At 55.7% G+C, this 26,959-nt stretch overlaps 2 protein-coding genes across 2 annotated transcripts in view; both read right to left on the reverse strand.

Moving 5' to 3' along the window:
• Positions 1-467: 467 nt before the first annotated feature.
• On the reverse strand, positions 468-7,966 carry CHADL (chondroadherin like). Its single transcript, XM_040637090.1, has 6 exons — positions 7,945-7,966; positions 6,534-6,662; positions 4,858-5,099; positions 2,433-4,127; positions 1,742-1,908; positions 468-1,023 (listed from the first exon to the last, which is right to left on the reverse strand). The coding sequence occupies exons 1-6, from the start codon at positions 7,964-7,966 to the stop codon at positions 747-749; spliced, it is 2,532 nt and encodes an 843-aa protein (XP_040493024.1). The 3' UTR covers positions 468-746.
• A 6,008-nt stretch (positions 7,967-13,974) lies between these two features.
• RANGAP1 (Ran GTPase activating protein 1) overlaps positions 13,975-26,959 on the reverse strand; it is a 29,473-nt gene continuing 16,488 nt past the window's right edge. The window contains exons 7-16 of the mRNA XM_008702955.2: positions 24,760-24,918; positions 23,652-23,765; positions 22,904-23,003; positions 22,721-22,805; positions 21,531-21,723; positions 20,485-20,604; positions 18,707-18,809; positions 17,436-17,524; positions 17,070-17,191; positions 13,975-15,016 (exon numbers count right to left, since the gene is read on the reverse strand). Of these exons, the coding sequence (XP_008701177.1) occupies positions 14,947-15,016; positions 17,070-17,191; positions 17,436-17,524; positions 18,707-18,809; positions 20,485-20,604; positions 21,531-21,723; positions 22,721-22,805; positions 22,904-23,003; positions 23,652-23,765; positions 24,760-24,918 (1,155 nt within the window). The 3' untranslated portion in view covers positions 13,975-14,946. The remainder of the gene's footprint in view (positions 15,017-17,069; positions 17,192-17,435; positions 17,525-18,706; positions 18,810-20,484; positions 20,605-21,530; positions 21,724-22,720; positions 22,806-22,903; positions 23,004-23,651; positions 23,766-24,759; positions 24,919-26,959) is intronic.

The following is a 26,959-nucleotide window of genomic DNA, read 5'->3' on the forward strand; positions in this document are numbered from 1 at the left end:
TGTGAACACCTTGATCTCCGACTTCTGAGAACAGTGAGACAAAAATATCTGTCGTCCAAAGCCTTCCCATTTGTGGTACGTTTTTACAGCAGCCCCTGAGAGCTAATACACCATCTCATGGTCCCCAGGCCTCCAAGACCTGCGAACGCCAGTCCAGAGGCAGGCTGAGCCCTCTGTCTTACCAGGACCCCCCTTCTGTTCTCATTTTCCTTCTCAGGACTGACCTTTCTCCTAAAGACCCTCCCTGTGCCCTCGCCACACAGCAGGGGTTCCCACATGCAAGGGCCCCCATATCCTGCTCACCCTTCACTGTGTGCTGCACAATTTTGCTGCAACCGAGGGCTCAAGTACGCGAACATAAATGTCAGGCGGGTGACGGAACAACACAGAGCAGGGGCCAGCGCGTGGCTGACGAGCAGCGGGAGGCAGCGGCAACAGCACCTGCGCCTCTGCTCCTTCCGTCCCAGGGCCGAGCCAGGCCCTTGAGGCCAGGAAGGGGTGGAATCAACAATGATCCAGCAAATACAGTAACGGCAGCATGGCTTTTAGGAACACGTTGGGTCCAGGTATTCTGTGGCTTCTCAGAAAGGCCACTGTCCCACAGGATGAGGGGTGTAGTCATTTCCTCACAAACCCACCTGGGCCCAGCCAGAGGTGGAGGAAGCGAAGAGCAGGGACAGATATTACGAATGGAAGCAATAGTCATTGTCCAGATCTGGAACCACGTGAATTAGGACCAAGAGAAGTCAGATCCCTGATACCTTGGGCTCTTTGGAACCTGACCCACCCACCGAGGCCTCCCTGAAACCTGCCCCCAGGCCAACCTTGTCTGCTGTCCACCGTCGTCCCTTCATGGGGGTTCTCCTGGCACTGGGCCTGGGGGCAGACATCCGCTTGGCCTTCCTGGCAGCCCAGCCCGGGCAGGTTTCAAAGACAGCAGTTGCAGCCTTCACCCTCTGGCCACGGGCACTGGGAGGGGTGGCACAGGTGGCCCCCACACGCAGGTTCAGCCCCATGAGCCATCTGAGGAGAGGAGAGAGTTCAGGGAACCCACTGTGCTGAGCCTTCCTGAGGGGAGCAAGGAGGTCCTCGGGAACTGGAGGGCAGGGGAGCCTGGTGGGTGAGGGCAGACTCTGGAGGGAATCCTGGCGCAGCCCCTCACCAGTTAGGGGACTCTGAGTGAGTCACTTCAATCCTCAGATCTTTTTTCTGTATAAAGGGGGTAGTAATAGTAATAAATAGTTGCAGGGAGCTTATGGTGCTCCAGACACTGTTCAAATCAACCTATATATGCGAGCTGACCGTGTCATCCTCACGAAGAACCCCCGTGAGGTGGATACAGTTCCTTCCATCCCCTTTACAGATGAGGGAATGGCACAGAGAAGTCCCAAAGGGCCCAAAGTTAGTCAGTCACAGAGCAGGACTGGAGCCCAGCTCTGCCGGAGTCTAAGGTTGTTGTTATTTTCTTATGAAATTAATGAAGAGCCCACAAATATTTATTAGGTCCCACCCACCAGGCTGGGACAATCGCATTCCCATGTTACGGGTGAGGGAATCCAGGCCCAGAGAAGTCCACCCCAAGCCCCATGTACTTTGGCTCCCTCAGGCACAGTAGCCGGTTCTGGCAGGACCCTCCCCTCCAAAGATGCTCAGCTGGCACAGCGTGGTGCCCTGGGGAGAGGGTGGGGCTTGACTGACAGCTGGTGGGTCCCCAGCTGAGAGTCCTGGTGAAGGCTCCCACCTGTGCAGTGGGAGCAGCTGGCAGTCACAGTGGAGGGGATTGCCGCTGAGGTCAATGAGCTCCAGCTGGCTGAGATGGGGCAAGGCAGGCATGGCCCGAAGCTGGTTCTTCTGCAGGTGCAGGCTCTGGAGCCAGGGCCCCAGGCCAGAAAAGGCCCTGGGAGAAATCTGCAAGGAGATGCCAAGCTTTGGTGTGAGCTCCTGCCAGGCCCGTCTCATCCCTAGGCCTGGGCGCTAGCCCCATGCAGAAGGGAAGTAGAGAGCCCAAGATGGCCCAGGCAGAAAGGGCAGTGCAGGGATGGAAACCCTGCTTGGTCTGATCCCAAAGCACCTTCACCTGGACTCCCAGTTCATGGTTCTTTCTGCTATGCCTGAACATGCCCGCATAATGGCAAATCCCCTTGGTGGCTCCGGCCCCACCCTCAACGTGCACAAGAACCCCATGGACCCACTTCCTCCTTCTTCCATGCTCTGGCAGTACCCTCCCTGGCTGGCCGCGCTGTGTGGCACTGGAATCCACCTGGTCTGTCACCACACCTGAGCTCCCTGGGGGCAGGCATAGTCTCTGGCTTATCCCAGGGCCACCAAGCCCAGCCTCAGGCCTGACTGTGGGGGCAGCAGTGTTTGTTGAGTGAGTGCATGCTGCAAGGGGCCTCCTGCTGCCTCCCCCACCCCTAAGCTGCGGTGCCCACCTGCTCCAGGCCACTGCTGTTAAGGAAGAGGTGCTGCAGGGAGCGGCCCACGGGCCGGAAGGCCCCATCTGGCAGGGTTTTGAGCGGGTTCCCCGAGAGCTGCAGCTCCAAGAGGGCAGGCAGCCCCTCTAAGGCCCCAGTGGGCACCCCTTGCAGCTGGTTCCTGTCCAGGTGCAGCTTCTCCAGCTCCGGAGCTGGGCCTATTGCTCCAGGGGACACCTGGGTGATGCGGTTGCCGCTCAGGTAGAGCCAGCGCAAGGTTCTCAGGCCTGTCAGGTCCCCAGGTTCCAGGCGGTCCACCGCGTTGTTCTGCAGGTGCAGGGAAAAGAGGCTGGGCAGGGCGCGCAGGGCCGCCCCGGGCACTTGCAGGAAGCGGTTGCGCTCCAGGTACAGGTAGCCCAGGCGGGGGGCCCCCTCCAAGGCAGCGGCGCTGAGGCCGGAGAGCTGGTTGTCCGAGAGGTAGAGGTAGATCAGGCTACTCAGCCCCGCCAGGGCGCCAGCCTCCAGCTCCGTGATGCCGCAGTGCTGCAGGTGCAGCGACACCAGCCGGCCCAGGCCCGGGAAGGCCGCACCGGGTACCGAGGGGAAGTGGTTCCGCCTCAGGTCCAGGAGCTGGGTGTCGTTGGGGAAGCCGCGGGGCACGGCCCGCAGGCCCCGGCTCTCGCAGCCGCTGTGCCGGGACTCGGGGGCACACACGCAGGCGCGCGGGCAGGGCTGGGCTGCCCCGTCAGCCTCCTGGGGGGCGCCGGTGGGGGCGCGGGGCCGCGCGGCGGCCCGCCGCTCTTCCTCCTCCTCCGCCCTGTCCCCAGGGCAGCGCAGGTCTGCGGGCCTCAGGGCGTCCAGGGCCTCCCCTCCGAGGCGCCGCGGCCCCCGGCACGTGCCGTCCGCGCGCACGCGCGCACGCGCCAGCCACTCGAGCAATGGCCGGGCCTGACAGCCACACCACAGAGGGTTCCCCTGCAGCCGCAGGCGGCGCAGCTGCCCGGGGCCCTGCAGCGGCGGCAGGGCGGCCAGCTGGTTCCCACGGAGGTCCAGCGTGTGCAGGCGTGGGCAGTGGGCGAAGGCCCTGGGGTCCAGGGCCTGCAGGGCGCCGTGGTCCAGCATCAGCTCCCGAAGGCCAGGCAGCGCCAGCCCATCCTCCTCGCCCACGTAGGTGAAGGGGTTGTGGCCCAGCTCGAGGCGAGCCAGGCCGCCGGCCTGGGACAGGGCCGGCCCCGGCAGGGCCTGCAGCTCGTTGTGGTGCAGGCTGAGCCGGCGCAGGGCGGGCAGGCCGGCCAGGGCCTCAGGGGCCAGCACGCTGAGCGCATTGTGGGACAGCTGCAGGCGGCGCGTGCGCGTCAGCCCCTGGAAGGCCATGGCTGGCAGGTAGACGAGGGCGTTGTGGGCCAGGTTCACGGTGGCCAGCGCACCCAGCGCCCCGAACGTCCCCGGCCGCAGCTCCTCCAGCATGTTCCCCTCCAGCTCCAGCCGCCGCAGCGAGCCCAGCCCGTCCAGGGCCTCCTGCGGCAGCGAGCTCAGGCGGTTGGAGGCCAGGTTGAGGAGGAGCAGGCGGCCCAGGCCACGGAAGGCGCCCTCGGCCACCAGCTCCACCTGGCAGTGCCGCAGGTCCAGATGTGTCAGATAAGGCAGATCCTGGAAGGCAGCTGGGGGGATCACCTTCAGCATGTTGCCTTGGAGGTCCAGCCGCTGAGTCAGCTGAGCGGGGAGAGGTAGGGGGAGGCTGAGTAGCGGAGGACTACAGCCTTTGCACGTGCTGTTTCCTCACCTGGACACTCTTCTCCCCCTCACCTTTTCCTCATTCTCTTCATCCTGCTCCCCGACACCTCCTCCAGGAAGTCTTCCTCCCTAGCCACCTGGACACTTTTCACATTGAACTGTCGCTGCACATTTACCTTCTCTCTTCCCCCCCAGCTCTTGATGCCACAGAGGAGAGACCTTATCTTACTCTACTATATCCCCTGTTGTAGTTCTCTCCCACAGGGTTTATAATTAATTCAATATTTATCTTTTTTTAAAAGATTTTTTGTTTATTTATCAGAGAGAGAGGGCGAACAAGCATGTGCACAAGCAGGGGGAGGGGCAGAGGAAGAAGCAGGCTCTGTGCTGAGCAGGGAGCCCGATGCGGGAATCAATTCCAGGACCTTGGGATCATGACCTCAGCTGAAGGCAGACCCTTAACCAACTGAGCCACCCAGGTGTCCCAATTCCATATTTATCTTATAGGTCATCCACTTGTTCCAATCACATAGAATTTTAAGTAGATGTCTCCCTAGTGGGGGTTGTTATTCCCATTTTACAGATGTGAAGACTGAGGCTTGGAGAGGAAAAGTGACGTGCCAAGGTCTCCCAACCAGGCAGTGGCAGATCCACCTGTGCCAACCCAGGCTCTTCCTGCTGTCCTCCCTGCCCCCCTCACCCTGCTGACCTCAGGGATGGCGTTTGGCACCTCAGTGAGGTTCTGGTGCCGACAGGCAACATGCCGCCTGGGATTGTCGCAAACACATGTCTGTGGGCAGCGCTGGGCAGCTGTATGCCAAGCTGGTCCCAGTGGTAGCAGCAGAGGAAGCAGCAGCACCAATGAGACGCTCTGGGGCCTGGGAGAGGGAGGAAGGGTCAGTTGTTCACAGGGGCAAGTGTCCCACGCTGTGCACTCACTGAGCCCAGCTCCTGTTTACAGAGCCCCTCAGGTGTCTTCCTCCTTTGGCCCCAGGGAAGGCGTCATTGCCCTGAGTCCCATGCAGCAAAGGTTCTATTGTGAGCTTTAACACTGGGGGAAACTGAGGCTCAGAAAGGCAACCTGGCAAGTCTCTTTGACTGCCTGCCCAGCAGCTCAGTGAGGCCTTGCTGAATGCCAAGGATGACATGAAGGCTCCAAGGGTGTGCCCGGGCTGTGGTGAGGCTCCTGGGTCCAGGGGGAGGCCTGGACCTCCCAGTGTGAGGGTGGCAGAGAGAGAAGCAACCAGTCCCCAGACAGACACGGTGGCAGAGAACATAATGGCACCCACTGTGAGAAGATGGCCTGCAGCCAGAGGGGTGCCCAGGCCGGGCCCGAGTGTGTAAGGCAAGGTTTGGGGGACCAGGTATTATGGGGTCCGAGAGGCTCAAGGAGCCTTACTGGCTGGTCAGAGTCACATTGGCAGGTAAGCTGGAGGCTTAGGCCTCTGTTTATTCCCCTTTTGTCCTTCTGATGCCACCCCACCAGCCCGGACTGGGATGGGAGAGCTGGGGGATGGCCTTGGGCTGCGCTTTGGGCAGCTCCATCCCCTTCCCTGTCCATCTTCCCCCAACTTATCCATCCATCAGCCAGTGGGACCCCTTCACCTCACAACGACAACCACTGCCTGTTGCCTCTTAGGGGTGACTGCTGCCACCGGGGTTTTCCTGACTCCCCCACACTGCTCACCACCAACAACCTTAGGGAACTTTCCAAAATACAGACGGGCTTCCGACACCGCCAACTGAAAACCCTCCAGCATCTCCCCCCTGCCGTTGGTGGAAAGTCCTGACTCCTGATCCCACCTGGAACGTGCTCAAATTCTCCAGGGTCGCCCTTGGCTCTCCAATCTTAAGCACACACGACAGAGCTTCCTCCTTGCTGCCTGTGACACCTAAGTCCCCCGGCTCTTCCTGCTGTTCTCAGCCCTCATCGCGGCCTCCGGGCAGCCCTTGCCGGTCCCTGGGCTGTGCCCCCACCCTCAGCCTCCTCACTGCTCGTCGCCGTCAACTGTTCAGTCTCCTTTTAGGTCCCAGTCCTCTTGAAGGCCGGGGCTGCTGGCATCCTCCTGAGGCTCAGGGTGGACCGGGGAAGGGGGACCCGTGGGGACAGAGCCCTTAGGGACAAGTGTCCAGGTTCAGAGGCCTGCTGAGCTCTCAGACAAGCCCCAAGGGACGCGCTCACGGAGGCTTGCTGAAGCAGCCACCCTCCCCTTTACCACCTTCCTCAGAAACCACTTCGGAGACACCCTTGGAGTATCTCTCCCCCAACAGATCCCAGAGCCCCTGTCCCCCAACCTGTCAGAGGCCCAGAGAGGGCCAGGGGCTTGCCTGCAGCCCCTCCGCTTCTCTAGACCCCCCGGTACTCCCCAAGGCCCAAAGACTCACCCCTCCATGCCGCCTCGCCTCGCGCTGCCAGTCCAGCCTGGATGCCGCGGGAGCCCCCCTGTTGGGCCCGCAGGCCTGGCAGCAGGGACGGGGCTGAATGGGAGGCATTGTGGGCAGCCCAGACGGAGGCTGAGGTGAAGGAGGGGCAGGCGGGGGCGGGAGAGGCGGCTGGAATTACAGTGCCTCCTGCCTGGCGCCGGCTCAGGGCTCAGGATCGTGGGCCAGGCCTGAGAGCCCAGCCTGGAGAGCTGGGTCCCGGGCCTGCTGGCAGGCAGGGGGGTCTCGGGGCCAACTTGTAGGTCCCAGACCTGGGCTCCCTCCCAGCTGTGGGATGTCGGGTGGGACTGCCTGTCCCTGAGCCTCCATTTCCTACTCTGAAAAAGCAGTATTAGGAACTAGCTCACAGTGTTGCTGTGGGGGTCCATGTCGGCACCTGGAACATAGCAGGTGCCCAAGAATGGTTCACTGTGTCCTGATTATTACACATTGACATACATTCTCTAACACTCTACACACGATATTCTACAATTTTTTTTCACTCAACATGAAATTATCGAGTGATCCTGGTTGATTCTTCTTAGTCATGTTCATTTTAACTGCTGTGTAATATTCCATTGTATACAGGTGGCAACTCTACTTATCCGTTAATCTTGGAGATTTTGGTTGCCTCCAACTTTTTTTTTTTTTTTGGCCTCCATCTTATTACAAATAATATTGCAAAACAACATCCAAATACTTATCTTCCTGGGCACATGTACATTTAGAAAAAATGCAACAGGGGCGCCTGGGTGGCTCGGTTGAACCTCTGATGCAGCTCAGGTCTTGATTTCAGGGTCATGAATTCAAGCCCTGCAGTGGGCTGGGCGTGGAGCCCACTGAAACAAAACAAAAATTTTTAATGCAACAGTTCATGTAAACCATAGCAAACTTTTATACATCCTGTGATTGTTCAGATCCATGTTTCTGGTGGATTTATATCTGTCGTTATTCAGTTTGCTTGGATTTTTTCTTTTTTTTAAACCAGAAATAGTGCCATACCACAGGCTTGTGCTTGTGCTTTATTTCACTCTGCCAGTTTCATGTCAGTGACATGGCAGTGTGTGTACTCCTGTTTTTTTCCATTCAACATTGTGTTTGTGAACTTCATCTGTGATGCATATTTTTAAAATTTGTTTAATTTTTATACAGCATTTCAGCACTCCATTCCATAAATATTCCACAACGGTGGCATGGGGGGAAGCGGGAGAGCCATCTGCCTGCCTGATGCAGGCAATAAGGGGGTGTGCGGTCGGGAGGGAACTTAAATGCAATGGGACCCAGTTGGCTTGCTCTTTATTGTCATCACACGCTGGTGATTCTAAACAACACTGATGCTAAAATATTCCTCCCTGCTTGGGTGGACCGTTCTCACCTCCACCTTCTTGGTACCACATGGTGCAATGAATCCATTCCACTCTTGACGGACATTTCAGTTGTTTCCAGGGTGGGGCTATCACGAAAAGGGTTGCTGGCGACGTTACGTTTGTTTTTTCAAAGATTTTATTTTAGAGAGAGCAAAAGAGAGTGACCGTGCACAAGCAAGGGGAGGGGGCAGAGGGAGAAGCAGGGAGCCCAATGTGGGGCTTGATCCCAGGATCCTGAGATCATGACCTGAGCCGAAGGCAGACGCTTCACTGACTGAGCCACCCAGGTGCTCCATTTGCACGTCTTTTGGAGAACATAGCCCAACCCATCTCTGTTGGGATAGACCTATGGCCATAGAGTATGCTTATTTTCAGCTTCCGTGGATATTGCCAAACAGCTTTTCGGAGTGTTTGTAGGAATTTACACTTTCCCCAGCAGTGTCGGAGCTCCTTTGCTCCAGCCTCACCAATGCTTGGTATCGTCGGTCTTGCGCTTTTGCCGTCCTACTGAGGTACGGGAGCACCACACGATTCTAATGTGCGTTTCTCTGAAGACTAACAGAGTAAGCAGCTTTTTATATGCTTTTCGTGAAGTCCCCATTCAAAACTTTTTGTTCATTCTTCTAATGAGTTGTCTTATTAACTTGTAGAGACTCTATATATTCCAAATTATTTAAAAATATATACTGCAGGGGCACCTGGCTGGCTCAGTCAGTGAAGCATGTGACTCTTGATCTCAGGGTCACGAGTTCAGGTCCCACACTGGGTGTAGCAATTACTTAAAAACAAAAACTAAGAAAAAAAAACATCAATAAGGGAGTAAAAAGGCAAGTCACAGAGAGAAAATAATTGCAATATATATTATTTTTTTAGAAGATTTTGAGAGAGAGAGAGAGATTACAAGTGGGGGAGGGGCAGAGGGAGAAGATGCAGACTCCCCACTGAGCAGGAAGCCCAACTCGGGGCTTGATACCAGGACCCCGAGACCATGACCTGAGACGTAAGCAGATGCTTAACCAACTGAGTCACCCAGGTGCCCCCAATATTTTATTTTTTAAGTATTTAAAGTTATCTCTACACCCAATGTGGGGCTTGAACTCATGACTCCAAGATAAAGAGTGGCAAGCTCTACCGACTGAGCCAGCCAGGTGCCCCTATGATGCCTTTTTTTTTTTAAGAGTTATTTATTTTATTTTTTTTAAAGATTTTATTTATTTATGTGACAGAGAGACAGCCAGCGAGAGAGGGAACACAAGCAGGGGGAGTGGGAGAGGAAGAAGCAGGCTCCCAGCGGAGGAGCCTGATGTGGGGCTTGATCCCATCACGCCGGGATCACGCCCTGAGCCGAAGGCAGACGCCCAACCGCTGTGCCACCCAGGCGCCCCCAAGAGTTATTTATTTTAGAGAAAGAGTGAGCATGTATGAGAGTATGAGCAGGAAGGGCAGTGGCAGAGGGAGAGAGAATGTCAAGCAGACTCCACACTGAGCACGAAGCCCGATGCAGGGCTCTATCTCAGGACCCTGAGATGACCTGAGCAGACACCAAGAGGTGGATCCTTAACTAACAGTGCCACCCAGACCCCCTATGATGCCTTTTGATAAACAAAATTCTGTTCTCATTGCTACACAGTATCCATTGTGTGAATACCCTACAATGGCAAACCAAGGAGGTTAAATGCAGATTTATATATTAATCTTTTTATACTCCCAAGGTCTTTAAGGTATTCACCTACACGAACTCCTAAAAGATCAGTAGTTTGGTCTTTTACATTTTACATAAAATGTACATTACATGAAATTTACAATTTTAACCCTGTAGCTGTACAATTTAGTGGCATTAAATGCATTCACAATGCTGTGCAAACCATTACAACCCATTTCCAGAACCTTCTCGTCATCCCAAACAGAAAAATTCTACACCCAAGAGACAGTAACTGTGTCTTCACCCAGCCCCTAGCAACCTCTCTTCAAGCTGCCTCTTACCAGTGCAGTCACATTACTTGTTGTGTCTGGCTTCTTGCACCGAGCACACTGCTTCAAGGGTCATCCATGTTGTAGCACGTGTCCGAAGTTCAGCCCTTCTTATGAATGAACAGTACCTCCACTGTGTGTGTGTGTATTTTTAAAGATATATTTATTTTGGTGAGAGAGAGTGAGCAGGGGGTGGGGGCAGAGGAAGAGGGAGAGAGAAACTCAAGCAGACTCGCTGCTGAGCATGGAGCCCAATACGGGGCTCGATCTCATGACCCTGAGATCAGATCTGAGCTGAAACCAAGAGGTGGACGCTCAACCGACTGCACACCCAGTACGTGTGTATATTGACCACATTTTAACCTGCTTGCCTGTTAATGGACTCTAGGCTGCTTCCACCTCTTGCTATTGTAATGCTGCTGTGCACACGGGCATGCAGGCATCTGCTGGGGTCCCCGCTTTCCTTTCTTTTGGGTGCACATACACTGGAAGTGGGAGTGCAGGCAGTCAGAAGACCCCTTTTCTCCACCTTGTCTCATTCTCTTCTCTCTCTCCCCCCAGAGGCAACCACTTTCCTGAGGTAGTATAACTTCACTATAATATATGGCATTAAAACCTTTAAGCTATCAACAGTACATACTGTTCTGCAAACTTGGTTTTTTTTTCACTCAACATTTTCAAGGTTTATTCACATGAATGCAGACAGTTCCTGCATCTCCTGTATTCTCTTTAACTGCTGCATTAAAAAAATTTTTTTAGGGGCGCCTGGGTGGCTCAGTTGGTTAAGCGTCTGCCTTCGACTCAGGTCATGATCTCAGGGTCCTGGGATCGAGCCACATCGGGCTCCCTGCTCCGCAGGGAGTCTGCTTCTCCCTCTCCCTTGCTCGTGCTTAATAAATGAATAAGATCTTCAAAAAATTTTTTTTACAGGTTTTTATTTAAGTAATCTCTACACCCACCGTAGGGGTCGAACTCACAACCCTGAGATCAAGAGTCACATGCTCTTTTTGGGGCGCCTGGGTGGCGCAGTCGTTAAGCGTCTGCCTTCGGCTCAGGGCGTGATCCCGGCTTTCCGGGATCGAGCCCCACATCAGGCTTCTCCGTTAGGAGCCTGCTTCTTCCTCTCCCACTCCCCCTGCTTGTGTTCCCTCTCTCGCTGGCTGTCTCTGTCAAATAAATAATATCTTTAAAAAAAAAAAAAAAAGAGTCACATGCTCTTTCAACTGAGTCAACCAGGCACCCCGTAACTGCGGCATATTATCTCACTGCATGCTGTACACGCTGTAATTAACCATTTTTCCCCCGATGGACATTTAGGTTATTAGTTTTCTGGAATCTTTTATGAAACCGCCCTTGTAACTTGTCACCCTGTGCATGTGTACATCGGTTTCTCTAAAGCAGATCCTTAGAAATGGAATTTGGGGTCACAGGCAACACGATCTTCACCTGAGTACCTGCCGGATCACCCTCTAAAGTGGTTTTATTAGTCTGATATCCCTCCAGCAACAGGCGGAATGTAAGAGATTCACCTCTTTCCTGGGGTCACCTCTCAATGACATCTGTCAGTCTGGTCCAATGGCATCTCTGTGGTTTTATTTTACATTTCCTTGATTTCCAGTAAAGGGGAACATATTTTTTGCTTCTCAGGTTGCATCCTCTGTGAACTGCCTGTTCATATCCTTTGCCCAACTTTCAACTGGATGTACTATTTTCAACACTAATCCTCATGCAACCAACGTTATGTTGCAGTCTTCTTGTATTCTATCACCTTGCAAATTCTTGGGGTGTTTTTGGTCATTGTTTTTCACTCTTTATCTTGACAGGCAAATTTCCTTATGCCTTGTGCTTTTGGCGACATCGAAAAATGCTCTTGTACTTTACCTCCTCTATTTAAAAAAATATAGCTCTTGGATGGATCTGGATCACTTTGAACGTTTGGTGGACGGCTGTGGTGTGATTGTCCTTCCACTCCATTCTGTCCCCGGCCTTCCCCAGACTAACTCCTATCTCGAACGCTGGGTTTCCCACATACATGCATATGCCTAAACACAGTTGCTTTTGAACCCAGGGTATGGTACTGAGATTTTCTTCACTCAACATCCTTCCTGATTCATCCACGGTATGCACGTAGCCAGAGTTGATGCGTTTTCATGGTTGTGCGATGTTACGCTGTATAGCTTTACATTTGATCCCCTTTCCTGATACTGGCCTGAGTTGCTTTTAGGTTCTTGTGATCAGGAAGTGCTGCTTGGGAGCACGCTTGGCCATGCATCCTGGGGTTTTCTCATCTGAGCTTCAGAATGAAATTATTGCTGGTTTAGCCCTAAGCCCATGGTTGGACTCCCTTTAGTGAGAACAGCCTGGTGCTGAGCAGGCCTTTCGGAGTTGGGGGCTACATGCCGTCTAGGCCAAGGCATCTCTGATCTTGCAGACCCCAAGTCATGGCACTCACGGACCCGAAGCCTCTGTAATCTCAGGGTTGGCTGTCGTTCTTGGGAGCGTTTGGAGTCAGGGCAAGTTCCAAAGGCTACACAGCTCTCTCAGTAAGCAGCTGAGTTAGAGACTGAGCCTCAGGCCCTTCCCTGCACCTGCAGCTGGTCAGGAGTCTTGAACTCTGAGCCGGTCTGAAGGACTGAGTAGGGGACAGGGCGTACACCCGAGACCAACAGGACCCTTCTCAGTGTGCGGGTCCAAGGAGCCAGGCAGTGCTGGCCTGTTGCAAGGTTAAATAAGATCCCGTGGTGTACTTCTCAGTATGAACTGAAGCTTCTGCCTTCATAACCTAGGAGGCGACAGGGGCCAGCACCAGGCAGCCTGGAAGAAAGAGCCGGGCTAGAGAACCTTGAGCAGGCCCCTAACTCAGCCCTGAACCTATTTCTCCATCTGTTAAATTATAACCTGTGAGAAGTTCTACTTGAATCTCCAGACTCAGCTCTTGCATCCCTTCTATTTTAAGATCTATTTGAGAAAGAGCACGTGCACAGGAACAGGGAGGGGGAGGGGCAGAGGAAGAGGGAGAGGGAATCTCAAGCGGACTCCCAGCTGAGTGCAGAGTCCAATGATGGGCTCGATCTCACGACCCTGATATCATGACCTGAGCCGAAATCAAGAGTTGGATGCTTAACTAAGCCACCCAGGCGCCACCCCCCTCCTGCACCACTAACTTTTTACTTCCCTGACCTCACTGCCCACTGTCCCTTACACTGGGCCATGACTGTTAGTCTCCTGCACCAGACTGGGAGCCCCTCAAAAGCTGTGCCTGTGGCCCAGAGCTCAAAACAGGGCCTGGTGAAAGGGTGGGGGTTAGAGGGCAAGGCATGGGCATCTCTGCCACCACCTGGCCAAGACAGACGGTGCCTGTTGGCTGAGTGGTCCACAGCCAATAAGGAAACACTGCCCCCAAGAAAGCTTGGAGGGACCTCTTCAGTTCTATGGGAGACACGGACTCCCCAAGTGTGCCTGCTGTGTAAGGTAGGCAGTAAGGAGGGTCTGCTTAGCTGTCTTCATACCACATGTGGCAAAGGGAAGGAAGGACCCTGACGGAGGTACCTCCACTCCGGGCCCTACGGCCAGATACCCTGTGGTGGCTTCCCAGCCAAGCTCAACCCTGTGAAGTGACCTTGCTAGCCAGACCCAGGGGGGGTTCCTGACTGTGCAGCCAGTGGGGCTCGTGGCAAAATCCAGACAGTGTCCATCTTAGCCAGGTCCATAAATGGAGCAATGTAGGGGCTAGCGGAATTGCAGCCCAAAGGCTAAGGAAAGGGTAATAAAGCTGGAGACATGACACAGGCCCAACTCAGGACCCTCAGTGCCCAGAGAAGGAGATCCTTCCACCCTCCCTGACCCCCAGGAGTCGCTGCCCGCTCCTGGGCACGAACTGCTACTGAAGGGGAGCTGGCACATCCAGACACATCTGGGCCTAAGCAGGAGAGGCTGCCCCGTGGGACGATACAAGGTTGGCGCAGGGGCTCTTCTGCAGACGGACGAGCCCGTACAGACTGAGGTGGGACTCTAGGTACCAAGCCCCAAGAACTGCCCACTTAATAAGGTGAAAGATTTCTCAGTCCCCACTTGCCACACATGACTTTATTTGTGAAGCCCTGGGCACAGCCCAGACACACAAAGAGCACAAAGGGGAAAGCACAGAGCATCAGGGGGCAGCTCCAGCGCAGTCCCCACCCTGTCCAGGTCCTTTAAGAGTACCCCGAGCTGCAGCTCAGGCTCCGTCGGCCCTGCCCCTACCCCCTGGGCCGGAGGACAGGTTTGGGCCTGCCAAAGAGCCCCCTCCAGCTTGGCCCCCAGGCCAGTCAGACATCTCAGCAGCAAGGGGCAGGCCCCACTGGATCTGAAGCCAGCACCATCTACCCAGCAATCCCTGCTCCTAGACCCCCAGTGTCTGCCACTGGCTTTTCCTGTCCACACGGCACGGGAACCAGGGTCTTGCCTTCTGCTGACTGTCCCATGGCCCCATGTCCATGTCTCTGCCCTACAGGCCGTAGAGGTCAGCCCAGCAGGGATGGATGGTGGGGACGGCAGTGGCTACAGGACCAGGGCTTAGTGACAGGAAGCAAAGTCAGCCACTAGGTGAGCAGCCCTAGGCAGGGCGGGAAACGCAGCCCAGCCGCAACACAGAGGGAGGGGACGGCATACAGACAGCAACTCCCCAGGCTTTGGTGCAGCCCAGAAGGGTAGGGAAGGCAAGGTGGGAGGGGACAGCCACCAGGGCCTCGAGCTTGAGGCATGGATCAGCAGAGTGCCCTCAGATGGCAATGAGTTTAATGGCAGAGCAGCCTGCAGCCCTTTCAGAGGGGCCAGCTCCCCTCCAGTGGGACCAGAGCCAGTCCAGCAGGGAGACATTAAAAACCCCAACCCTGACAGGAAGCGCACACCTGCACACGCACCACACCGACACGCACACTCGGGGACCGACATGACACAAGTGACAAAGACCCTCCCTGCCTCTGGCCAGAGTCCTTCATCCGAGTCCCTTCCCAAGTCACTGGTCCAGGCCAAGGGGTGGGGAGAGGCCGGCTTCGCATCTAGACCTTGTACAGCGTCTGCAGCAGATTGTGGCGGGCAAAGGAGCAGGACTCCAGAGCACCATTGGGCCTGTGAGGAAAGAACAGTCGGTGTAGGGGGTGGGAGGGAACACCACACAGCTCAGGTTGCAGCAAGGGCACTTTCCTCACTATGGAGAGGGGCTGGGGGCCATTTCTGAGGCTAGAAATGGGCCAGACTCCGTTTCTCTGACGATTACGATGACTCTGCGAGGGAGATGTTAGGAGCCTCGCCTTCTGCACACTGTGGGGTGGGGCGTGTGTGAAGCTCAGAGGGGCAGCAATGCACCCCAGGCCACACGGCCCAGAGCCGGCCGGAACGCAGGCCCGTGCAGCCAGGAACCCAGGCCCCTGCTCTCCACCCAGCAGCCTCTCCGAGGGCCCTTCCAGTGGGCACAGGGCCACGGCGTCCTCACAGCCACGGGAGTCCCACCTGGGTCCTCACGTGTTAACGGGCTGGTCATTGTCACCATCAAGATCATGAATCTCACTACAGAGGAAGAAAGGAGGCTGGGCGGGTATAGGGTGCAGCCAGGATCTGCAGCCCACAGACATCTGACCTGGTCTAGCATCGCCCTGGGATCCTAGACCATTTGGCCAGGAGTTGAAGGAGGGGGAATGTACCTGTCACTCTGTGGTCCCTCAGTCACCTCAAAGCAGGCCGAAGGGACAGCTTTTTACCAATCCCCCTCTTTTAAAGTGGTATAGACTGAGGCCTGTGCTGGGGGCAGACAAGCAGCCTGTCACTGACCAACAAGGGCAAGGGCGAGGGTTTCTTTTCAAGGGCAATGCAGAGAAAGACAAAAAGGCAAAGGGAACAATTCTAACTAAAGGCTGAAGGAGACAAAAGGAGCCGGGCTTTGTCAGGGGGTGGCAGGCAGGGGCTGGGGCCACTGTACGGAGATGCTCCAGTAAGCTAAGCCCTGGGGTCAAGGCAATGTCCCCTACTGCGGGAACAGGCACGGAGACAGTGTACCTTGTGGGGAGACAGTGTACCTTGTGGGGAGGCAGGGCCATGAGATCTGTGGCCAGGGTGAGGGCTTGCCCTGGACTCAGGCAGAGGGGCCAAGCACAGCTCTTCAGCCACCATGGGGCTCGAACTCATGACCCCAAGATCGAGAGTCGTAGGCTCCACCGACTGAGCCAGCTAGGCGCCCCAGAGCTCAACCTTTCACAGGGGCCAGTCTAACTGCAGTGGAAGGGGTGGTGTGGTGGAAGGCAGGTGGGCAGACATGCAAGAGCACAAGCCCAGTGAGCACAGGGGACTGCAAGATGTCGTGGCGCCAAAGAGGCCATGGCGCCAACAGTCCCCGAAGCTGGCCGGTGTTCCTCACCATGCCCTGAGCCAGACTACCCCACAACACTTGTTCGCGTCCCCCAGGCAAGGACTACGTTCTCTCTCCCCTGCCCTATTCCCACTTTCCCCGAAGGCACTGGATTCACAGGAAGTGTGGATGGTCTGAATCACCAGAGACAGCCTCACTCAATAGCCTGGTGGGGCAAATAGGGAGCCTAAGGCCTGAGGAAGGCCAGGAGTTGGCTGGGGCCACAGAGAACCTCAGTGAGGACAGGGAAACAGGCCTTCCAACCCACCCCTCATAGGTGCTAGGTCTGAAGACTCCTTGCTACCCAACTGTGGCCACTGCCCCACCATGGCCCAGGACCCTCCTCTAGGACAAGGCCAAGGTTTCCAAGTCTCTGAGCATCCAGCATCTGCAGGGGAGGGGCCTGTAGCTGTGGCAGGCGGTGTGACAGGCCCTTCTGGCCGCAGCCCTGTGGCTGAGGGAATGGACACAGAACTGTTCCCAGAGACATCCCTGAGGACGGGACCTTGATCAGCACAGCGAGTGTAGACAAACCCCTTAACTATCCGGTGCTGCTTCCTCATTAGGAAACGGGAGGCCATTCCATGTCCTCTGTCTCTCAGGAAAAGACACCGTTCCTGAGCCCCACGTCCTCAGCTTGGCACAGCGAGGGAGAGACGCAAGCACGGATGCGGAGAGCCGCTCACAAGCCTGAACGAGCAGGCCAGGGAAACCTCCAGGGACTAGGCGTCTGCATACGCTTGATGCGGCTGCCACGCGAGCCGACGAGAGCACACTCACTTGGTCACGAACGCCAGCAGCAGGGGTACAAGGGCCTTGGGGAAGTAGTCCTGCTGCACCATGTGGTTCAACGCCATCAGAGGGCCGTACAAGTTGGCAATGGCCTTGATCTTGTCTTCACTCTGTGAAGGGAACACACAGCACGAGGCGGGGTGAGCCACAAGGCCCCCTGGGCTGGGAAGCCCTAGGTCTCCACCACCCAGCCCCGGCTCCAAGAGCCCCCCGGCCGAGGCGAAGCTGAATCCCACCATGAAGGAAGGCTGCTTAAGCAGACCCAGGCCCCAGCAGGGCTCAGGGGTGGGATGGGGTAGGTGGGCAGGCGTGGCCTAAACCGTCCCTGGTGTCCTCCCTCCCCCGCAGCCGCACCTTGAGCAGACCCATGTGGACAAGGAGCCGGGTGAGGAAGGCGTTGGAGTTGAAGGACGGTGAGCTGAAGGCCTTCTTCATCAAGGCATCTGCAAGGCAGAAATGGCCAGGGGGCAGGGAGTTTATGGCAGCGAATGGCTGCTCGCGAGCCACAGGCATGCAGCCCTGGCACACGCGGGCTGGGCCTGCCTTCTACATGAGTCCCAGGTCCCAGGCTGAGGGGACGGCCGGCACCAGGGGAAAGGCTCAACCTGCCAGCCGTGACCCCTTGCCCTTCTCGTCCTGACCTCACACACTGAGAAGTGGCCTGGGGACCTTGAACAACCAGGGGGTGGGGGTGCATGTGGAGATGAAGTGAGGCAGATCGCCCTGGAGGAGGGTTCAGGTACTCTGTGGGGGCGAGGGATGAGCAGAGAAGGGAGGGAAAGGTGGGGCAGAGGGCCTACAGGCACTGTGGGGCTACGTGCTTCCATGCTAGGCTGTTCAGGGAAACAGAATTCAGGTAACTTGTTCCCATCAGTACCCACAGGGCTGGGACCTCAGGGAGCAGACTTAGAGGCTCCACCCCACCCTCGCCAGCCTACCCGGCCTCACGCCCCACCGGCCCTCTTGCCTCAATGCCACCCACGGCGCGCCAATCCAGGACAAAGCACCACACGGATCTCTACTCCTCTCTGCCCTTTTCCACATGCCCAGCCCTTCCTCCCTCCCTGCCTGACCGAGCCTGGCCCGCACAGCGGGGCCGAGACATGCGCGCTCAAGCTGGAAGGTGACAGGTGCTACAACGGAAGCAGTGGAGGGAATGGGGTAGCGAGGGAGGGTCACGACGGGACCAGGAAATCTCAGGAAGCCCTGGGAACACTATGGGGAAAGCAAGCATCCTCCAGGGTTCCAGGTGGAGGGGACTGTGTGCAGAGGCTCAGATGAGGACAAAAGCTCAGCTCTCATGACCTCTCCTCTGAGAGGACCGCCCCCATAAGGGCCTTGGGGCCGTGACTATCTGGTCTTCCTATGGCACATGCCAGCTGGATGAGTTCTAACTAGACATAACTGTATGGCTTTGGAAAGGCCTCAGTTTCCCCATCTGCAAAAAATAAGAGAACAGCCAGCCTACTCCATGGCAAGAACCCAACAGAAGAACAGGCAGGAGGGGGCGGAGAGCAGTACATACATTAGTGCGAAGACAAGGGGCTCCCGCAACTATAAACATCATCTGAGCCCTGACGCAGCAAGGACGCAGACCCAGCCACGCCCCACCCATCCCGCGTTACCTACTGCATCCTGCACGGCTGTCCTCACTGTGGCTTCATCCTTAAACACAGAGGACACCTTCAAGAAGGCAGAGACCACCTTTTCTGGGTCGGATGTGTCAGTCTGAGGACACAAGAGACAATGGCTGGTCACCAGGGGCCAGAGCCGCAGTGAAGACGTCCCTGCACTCTGCTGCTGGCTGGAAGAGGCCTGTGTCTCGCCAAGGCCTCTAGTGGGCAAGGATGGGTCCTGCCTTACCCCACACGGTCCCCTTGGGGCTAGGCATGTGCCTGGCCCAGAGTGGTATGCAGTACATACAGAGTAAGTGAGTCAGCATTAAGCACGGTTATTCCCATGACCCCATGACCCCCTTCTTGCAATCTAACCTGAATAACCCAGAGTACAGACAACATTCACGTGCGAGGAAGCTTAACTTCACCGAGGTGGAGACAAGGGGAAACGGTGCGAGTGGGCAGACACAGTGCACTGCCTAAGTGCGACCTCCACTTAGGGGTGGGGACGGAGAGCACGACAACAAGACACAGGAGATGACAAATGGTATTACAGGAAAAAGTGGGCCTTTCATCTCATGTATCACAGGAAGAAAAAAAAAGAACACAGATAAAACATATAAAGGACATCAGCCAAAATGCCAAGCCAGCTCTGAGAGTGGACCCATTTAATTTCTCTATATTTATCACTTTTGTTCATCAAAATTGTTTTCTCATCTGTAACACAGGGTCACGCAGTCTACACGGCGGGTTGCCAAAAGGCTTAAAGACCAGAACTGTGTCCGAATACTCGGGACAGTGCCTTGCAGACAGCAGGCGCCTGACAGCCACCTCGGAGCGAACCGCTGGGTGAGCAAACGACCAGCAAGCAAGCGAGGCCGGAGCAAGGGCACGGCAGGCATGTGGCCTCCGTGGGAGCCCTGGGCAGGACAGGTGTTCTAGAACAGCCGGTCCTGCAGAACCTGGGAGGGAAGTCGAGGTGTGCACATGAGTGAGTCCTGGGAAAGCTCCCTAACTCCCCAGTCGTCACTAGTCCGGCAGCCCACGTGCGCTCCCAGTGGCACGTCATCTGCAGCCTGCAGAGGTCTGACAGATACCCGGGTCACACTCACTCATGTGTCCGTGGATTTAAAAAACAAACGTCTAGGTGTTTATCCAAAAGATACAAACACAGTGATCCAAAGGGGCCCCTGCACCCCAGCGTTTATAGCAGCAATGCTCACAAGAGCCAAACCATGGAAAGAGCGCAGATGTCCACGGCCAGATGAATGGATAAAGATGTGGGACATACACACAATGGAATACTACTCAGCCATCAAAAAAAATGAAACCTTACCATTTGCAATGATGTGGATGGAACTAGAGGGTACTATGCTAAGTGAAATAAGTCAGAGAAGGCAAATACGATTTCACTCATATTTGGAATTTAAGAAACAAAACAGATGAACGTAAGGGAAGGAAAAGAAAAATAAGGTAACGACACAGAGAGGCAAACCATGACTCTTAACTACGGGGAACAAACTGCGCGCTGCCGGAGTCAGGTGGGTGGGGGATGGGGTAACTACGGGATGGGCATTAAGGACGGCACGTCATGTACCGAGCACTAGGTGTTAAATGCAACTGACGAATCACTAAATTCTACGCCTGCAACTAAAACACACACAGACACCGGTCAGCCCCCCACTCCCATCGACAGCGGCCACTCCCAATCCATGCTCTGCTTGTCCCCCTGCAGCTCCCGAAGCCGCAGCACCCGCCGGCTTGGAATTGGCGGCGCTGTCACCCACCTGCTGGGCTATCAGCACGGAGCTCTTGGGCCCGAGGCGCAGAAGCTTCTCCGGAGAGGGGAAAGCCAGGAAAGTGGAGACGTCTGTAGGAGGCGCGGTGGACAGCACGGGAGCTGGCTCCTGAGGGACAGGTGGCACAGGTGGCTCTGCAGAGGTCCGAACCCAGACGCCTCACCCAGAACACGCACCCCTCACTCCAGGAGGCCAAGGCTCGGAGTTCAGTATTGTCCCTCCCGCTCACGGGCAGTCCCCAAAGGGTGAGGGGCCCGCAGATGGTGCCCTGGCTGGCTCCTACTGCAGGAGCTTCTGGGGTGGGGGCAAGCCATCTCCTCAGGCCAAGGGGCTCCTCCCCTTGACACGATGACCCAGAAATGATGCAGTAAGGCATGTGGGGGCCAAAGGGGACCCCAGCAGGAGCTCGCATCTAGCCGGGAGAAGCACTGCTAGCGAGCACCAGAGGTGCCCAGAGAACAACTGAACCCGAGGGGTGCCCACCCATTTGGAAATGCTTTCCTAAACTGGAAAAAAAACTGAAATCCAACATGAGCGTGGGGGTCCTTGTCCAACCCGTAGCTCTCCAGAAGCTTGGGAGTCTATGAGGGAACAGACATGTCCGTCCTGACGACACCAGCCTCTCAGTGAAGCCAGGCGACACCGAGTGTCCCGGTTGGGCCACAGTCTCCAGAACGGGGGGCTGTCCGTACAGGTCACCAAGATGGGTAGAAAAAGAATTTCTATTTATGCTGATTTTTACCCTATTCTTTCAGAGACATTTATACGTGTTTCATAATAAACAGTGCAGCCGCGTAATACGTGCTATAATCCCATCACAGCGCACAAATGAATAAACACATCTGTGCTAAGTATAAATAAAGATAAGTATAGCCACACTGGAAAACTTTTCTTTTTTTACTTAACAGGAGTGTGCATTCAAAAACAGTCTGCACCCAAGGTACTTAAGTACCCCTACCACCCCCGGGAAGATGTCTCAGGATTTCACATTCAAGGGCCAGGGCTCTGATCCTGGCAAACGACAAGGAACTCACTCCACTGTTTGGGTCCAGAATCTTCCTTGATGGTGTGGATGCCGCCTCTCCTTGCCCTGTCTGTGGCTCTTCCTCCTCCTCTTCCTCCTCCTCCTCTTCCTCTTCATCTTCTTCCTCCTCCTCCTCCTCCTCTCCTTCCTCTTCCTCCTCCTCTTCCTCCTCCTCCTCCTCGTCATCCTCGCCCTCATCATCACTGCAGAGGGGAGTTGGCTAAAGCAGACCCTCCCTACCCAGTGGCCTATGTTGGCTCCGAAGACTGGCTCCACAAACCCACAGACCCCGGGCAGGTGGGAGGGAGCCTGCAGAGGGCGGGGGAGCAGCTGCTCCCAGGGTGGGGGCATGTGGGTCACCAGGGAGCCCATCATTCATCTCTCATCACCCAGAGAAGCCCATGTTGTGAACACGGAAGAACCAGATATCATCCCTGTCCCAAATGGGCCCCCAGTCCCCTTGGGGAAACAGAGAAAAGGAAGACAACGGTCTGTCACAGCTGAGGCCCAGGGCTTGGCAGGAACACTGCCCAGGCTGAGACGCCAAGACTGGGCCGCCCGTATCTCACTGCCCACAGGAAGCTGCAGTTGTGGGGGGCAGGGGTATGTGGGTTTCTGGGACCGTGAGCCTCTTGGGGCCATCTCTGAGCCCCCAGTTCCTAGCAGGAGCACAGGCCTAGCCCTGAGGGGACACAACTGAGAGGCTGACAGGTGAATGAAGATGACCTGAGGGCTAGAAGGGCAGAGGGAACTGGATGGATGCTGATGGCCCAAACCGACTCCCATCCAGACAGAGGCGGCAGCCCCACCGCCACCCCGGCCCCTGCTCCCGCTCCATGTGGGCTCCGCAAACCCAGAACTCCCCACTCTCTTGCATCAACCTCTTCCTTTCCAGACTCCTTTCTAATCCTGACTGAGCCCACCCCCACTGCCACCCTGACCTCACTGCTCCCCTACCTACCTGTCAGCTCGGATCAAAGGTCATCCCTTCAGAAGCCTCCCCCACTCACCCACTCCAAAGGGTGACTGTTCTCAGACCCTTATTGCCCCTTTGCTGAACATACAGTAACCTAATTATCCTTGCCCACCCGTCCTGCCGGAATGAAGTCCCACGGGTCAGAAACCTTCACTGCCTTCTCCTTGCATCCCTAATGCCTCACACAGTATAACCGTAGGCGCCACTGGCTCACAGCTCCCTACCTGAGGGAGGCCAGCACCTTGGCCATGTTGAAGCCGTCCAGCACCTCCTGGAGCTGCTCGCAGCCTTCTTCTCCCAGCGTGTTGCCTGTTCATAAGCAGGAGGGCGTGGGGGGAGGAAGGAAGGTCAAGAGGGATAGCAGGGCCCGCGTGGCAGGTCTGGGAAAAGGCCACCACCCCTATTACCGTTGAGGTCCAGCTTCTCCAGCTCGGTCTTGTCCGCCACGGCCTCGGCAACAGCCAAAGCAGCATCTCTCTTGATTTCACAGAACGACAAGTTCAGCTCCTAAAAATAAGAGGAAGGAGTAGAGGCAAGCAGAACCACAGGCCAGGGGATTGGGGCCTACTCCGAAGCCTCTGTTTTCCCCAAGGGAGGGTAAGGCAGGCTGTCCTCCAGCCAGGCATAATAACATAATAAAAATACTGCCATTTGGGGCGCCTGGCGGTTAAGCGTCTGCCTTCGGCTCAGGGCATGATCCCGGCGTTATGGGATCGAGCCCCACATCAGGCTCTTCCGCTATGAGCCTGCTTCTTCCTCTCCCACTCCCCCTGCTTGTGTTCCCTCTCTCGCTGGCTGTCTCCATCTCTATCGAATAAATAAATAAAATCTTAAAAAAAAAAAAAAAGAGTTCTCTTAAAAAAAAAAAAAAATACTGCCATTTACCTCGCGACGTGCCAGATGCTCAGAATGTTCTCTCACACTATACCCTAATGACCTCATTGCTCCCTCCTCCCATTTCGAAAATGAAGAAACCGGCTCACGTCACATAGGTGAAAGGAATTGCACAACATCAGAAGGAAGGTGTGGAAGGACTAAGCCACGCACTGAGGCCCACCTGGCCTTCGAGACCACCCCACCCCTGCCCCCACAGCAGCAACCCCAAGTGTGGGGGAAGCCCAGACCCACGAGGAAGACACGGGTGAGTGCAGGCACCTTCAGCTTGGGCAGGCCCCCACGCACGGCCTCCGCGATGGCGACGGCGCCCTTGGAGCGCACCAGGCAGTCCCCGAAGTTGATCGCCTCCACCTGCCGCAAGGTCTTCAGTGTCTGCGGGGAGGAGGCAAAGGCCAGGGTGAGGGTGCAGGCCTCCGAGAGCCCACGGCACACCCCGTCAGTCGCCACACCATCACCCTCCCTCTAGCCTGGCCTTCTCAGTACTTCACCAGCTCTTGTCCCCTCCCCGCCTCTGGCAAACCTCCCTCTACCCTACTTCTATGCTACAGCCAGAACCTTCTTGAAGCACAGATCTGACCAAGTCAAACCCCCAACTTAAAAGCCTACACGGCTGCCTATTACTCATGGGAGAGCCTCAGAGTTAGCAAGCTCACAAGGTCTTGTCCCCTTCTCCTCTCCTCCAGTCCTCAGACACATGCTGAACCCTGGTCGTTTCAAACCAGGACCAATGGAACAAGGCTCCCTCCCACCTCTGGGCCTCTCCCATGCTGCTGATACCTCTGCCCAAACACCCCTCTCTGTTCAAAGTCCACTTGTCCTATACAACTTGGCCTGCCCTAAGTCTGATTTGAACCTCCTGTGTGTTCCCCCACACTTGCACACACTTCTGCAAACACCCCACAGCAGCAGGACTAGCCTTTCGTGGGGCTTGGGGCCCTGTGAGGTCTCGCCAGCCAGCCAGACTCAGTACCTGCACTGTCGCTGCCCCCTCCCGCCCGAACTAGGGGCTCCTTGGAGGCAGAGTCTGATTCAACTCCTCGTGGCCTGCACTAGGTACAGGTCTCAATAAACAGCTGATGAAAGAATCAGTGAGAAAACCAGGCTGGAGCAGCCTTCCATGCAGCCTCTGAGAACAAATCCAGCACCAACAGCTGGGCGTACAGAGGCAGCTCAGAGGAAGGCAGTATGCACACGCCCAAAAAGGGCACAGGCAAGCCTGTGACATGTGCCCTGTTCTGGAATGTTCAAAAGAGCCAGGGCAACACCTGGTGGATGGGCAGAGGAGTTCACCTGTCGATGGGTGTGTCAAAAAGGCAGCAGCCAGACCCTGCCTGTTTCCACCCTGACGCCGCCACTCCCGCCTTACCTTGGCCATAGCCACGGCACCCTTCTCAGTGAAGGTGTTGTCGTTCAAGTTGATGACACGCAGCAGGGGGTTGATGGCGAAAGCCTGGGCCAGGGCTGTGACACCCGGGTGATTGATGCCATTCTGTGGCATGTGGACCTCCTCCAGAGTCCCAATGATCTGTAAGGGCAGGAGGGACAGAGCAGGGTGGTAGGCTCCCGAGTCCAGGGATAGGCCCAGTGCCAACAATATCCAGCAGGCAGGAAGGGGGCACCACACGAGACACGGGGAGAGGCTGCCATCAGCTTGGGCCTAGGCTCATCCGTGGCTATCAAGGGGCACAGATCTCAAAGCAGAACTTTGGGCAGGGCTGTATCTGATCCCCTCCACAATCTCATGAGGAGACCTACCTGGGATTAGGAACTCCACCAGATAGAGAGGACTAGGGATCAGAAAGGCTAAGTAACTTATGCAGGGTCACACAGCTCAGAACACAGGTTCCTGCATCTGGTGTCCTCAACCCTGCAAGGACTGTGGGCGCTGGCCCAGGGGTCAGCCACAGTCCTTCCTTGCATACTGCATGCAGCTCCACTGTGCCTGTCTTTCTTGGGGCTCTCCTGTGCTATTTACACAGTACAACTGGTGCCCAACATTCCCTCCTTTTCTGGGGGGTGGGGTCTTCTCCAACCACCTAGCCCTTTATCATCCCAACGTTCTGACACCTCCTTCTCTCTGCTTGGGACACTCTGTCCTTATTTGTTGGCATTTTCTTGGTAGATTTGACTCCTATGTTGTCTTTCTATATACCTCTCATTTTGGACACCTCCTCCCCCAGGAGGGCTTCCAGGATCCTCCCACCAGGCCCAGTCCAGTGCTTTTCCTCTATGCCGCCAGAGCACTGTCTTTCCTCTACCGTGGTGTTCATCAACCTGGACTATCAGTGTCGCCTTCCTGTCTATATCCCACCGGCCTCTGAGCTCCAAAGAGAGCCATGTCCCCGCCTCTACTGTTACCAAGGACTGAGGCCAGGCCTGTGAGAACTCTCCACCTAGGTACCTTTTATAGTTCCACAGTGCCCAGAACAGCACAGGGGGTTCAAGAGTAAATGCAGGCAGGCCAACTGAGGAATATTACCAGTCAAGGCTTCTCAGTATCTTCTGATACCAGACCCTTTGGGAAGTCTGGTAAAGACCCTGGCTCCCTTCTGAGTATATTTCAAAATTTTAAGATAAATCATATACGACCACAAAGGAAATCCATTCAATTGGAAGAGAGTCCGCAAAATATTTAGAAAAACCCCAAATGTGTGCTGCAGTAGTACACGCACTCCTTAGTACCAAGGCGCCGAACAACAGGACCTGGAGGCAAGTCCACAGCTACCATCACACTGATGCGTGAGAAACAGAGGTTTCTACGTCTCTGTAACAACTGTAACTCGACGTGAAAATATCTGGGATTTCTATACTTACCACAATCACGGGCATTTCAAAAGTTGCTGAGGTTTACAGCCCACGTTCACAATTTAAGGTAACACTACATTTTAGTTACTTTAGTGGTAATAATCATGCAATCTTCCCCCGTTCACGTTCAAAGACTCCCTGAATTCTATCCACAGACTAGAGACATCCCAGGGACCCCGACTGAAGAACCCCACTCCAAGAGCACTGGAGGACATCTGTGGGAGGCCTAGCACAGACACAGTGCACTGGGGACAGCAAGCTGATTGAGGGACACAGAGAAGGCAGAACCTTCAACGGCACGGTGTTTACGAGGATGGCAACCAGGCTCCCCCCGCTCTGGAGGCAGCAGGAGCTCCCTGCAGCCAGGGGTCCAGTAAGACACAGGCACTTCTCCCCTGCTACGTTCACTCTCTGCCTGAGGTAGAGGAGTCCCGGCAGGGAGACGGCGGGGAGTGCCGCTCTGGCCTGAGTGTGGTTAATGCTGCTAGAATACGGTTTGCCAAAGGAAACATTTAAATTAAGAGAAAAGAAAGATGGACTCCAAAGTTCCCAGCATCCTGGGGCAGGTGTGGCCCTCTCATGGAACTCACGGTCAGGGTCTCAGCAGTGTCCTGGGGGGCACTGGGGCAGCTGTGAAGGGAGAGGAGAGTGGGAGGAGAGAAGTAGGGCAGAAGTGCCCCTGAACCACTGCTCCCCTCCCTCCCCATCTCAAAGGTAAGGCTAACCACTCCATCTCTGTGCCACCCAGTACACAGACACCG

Source organism: Ursus maritimus, unplaced genomic scaffold (assembly GCF_017311325.1).
Source record: "Ursus maritimus isolate PB19 unplaced genomic scaffold, ASM1731132v1 scaffold_21, whole genome shotgun sequence".
Classification (NCBI taxonomy): Eukaryota; Metazoa; Chordata; class Mammalia; order Carnivora; family Ursidae; genus Ursus; species Ursus maritimus.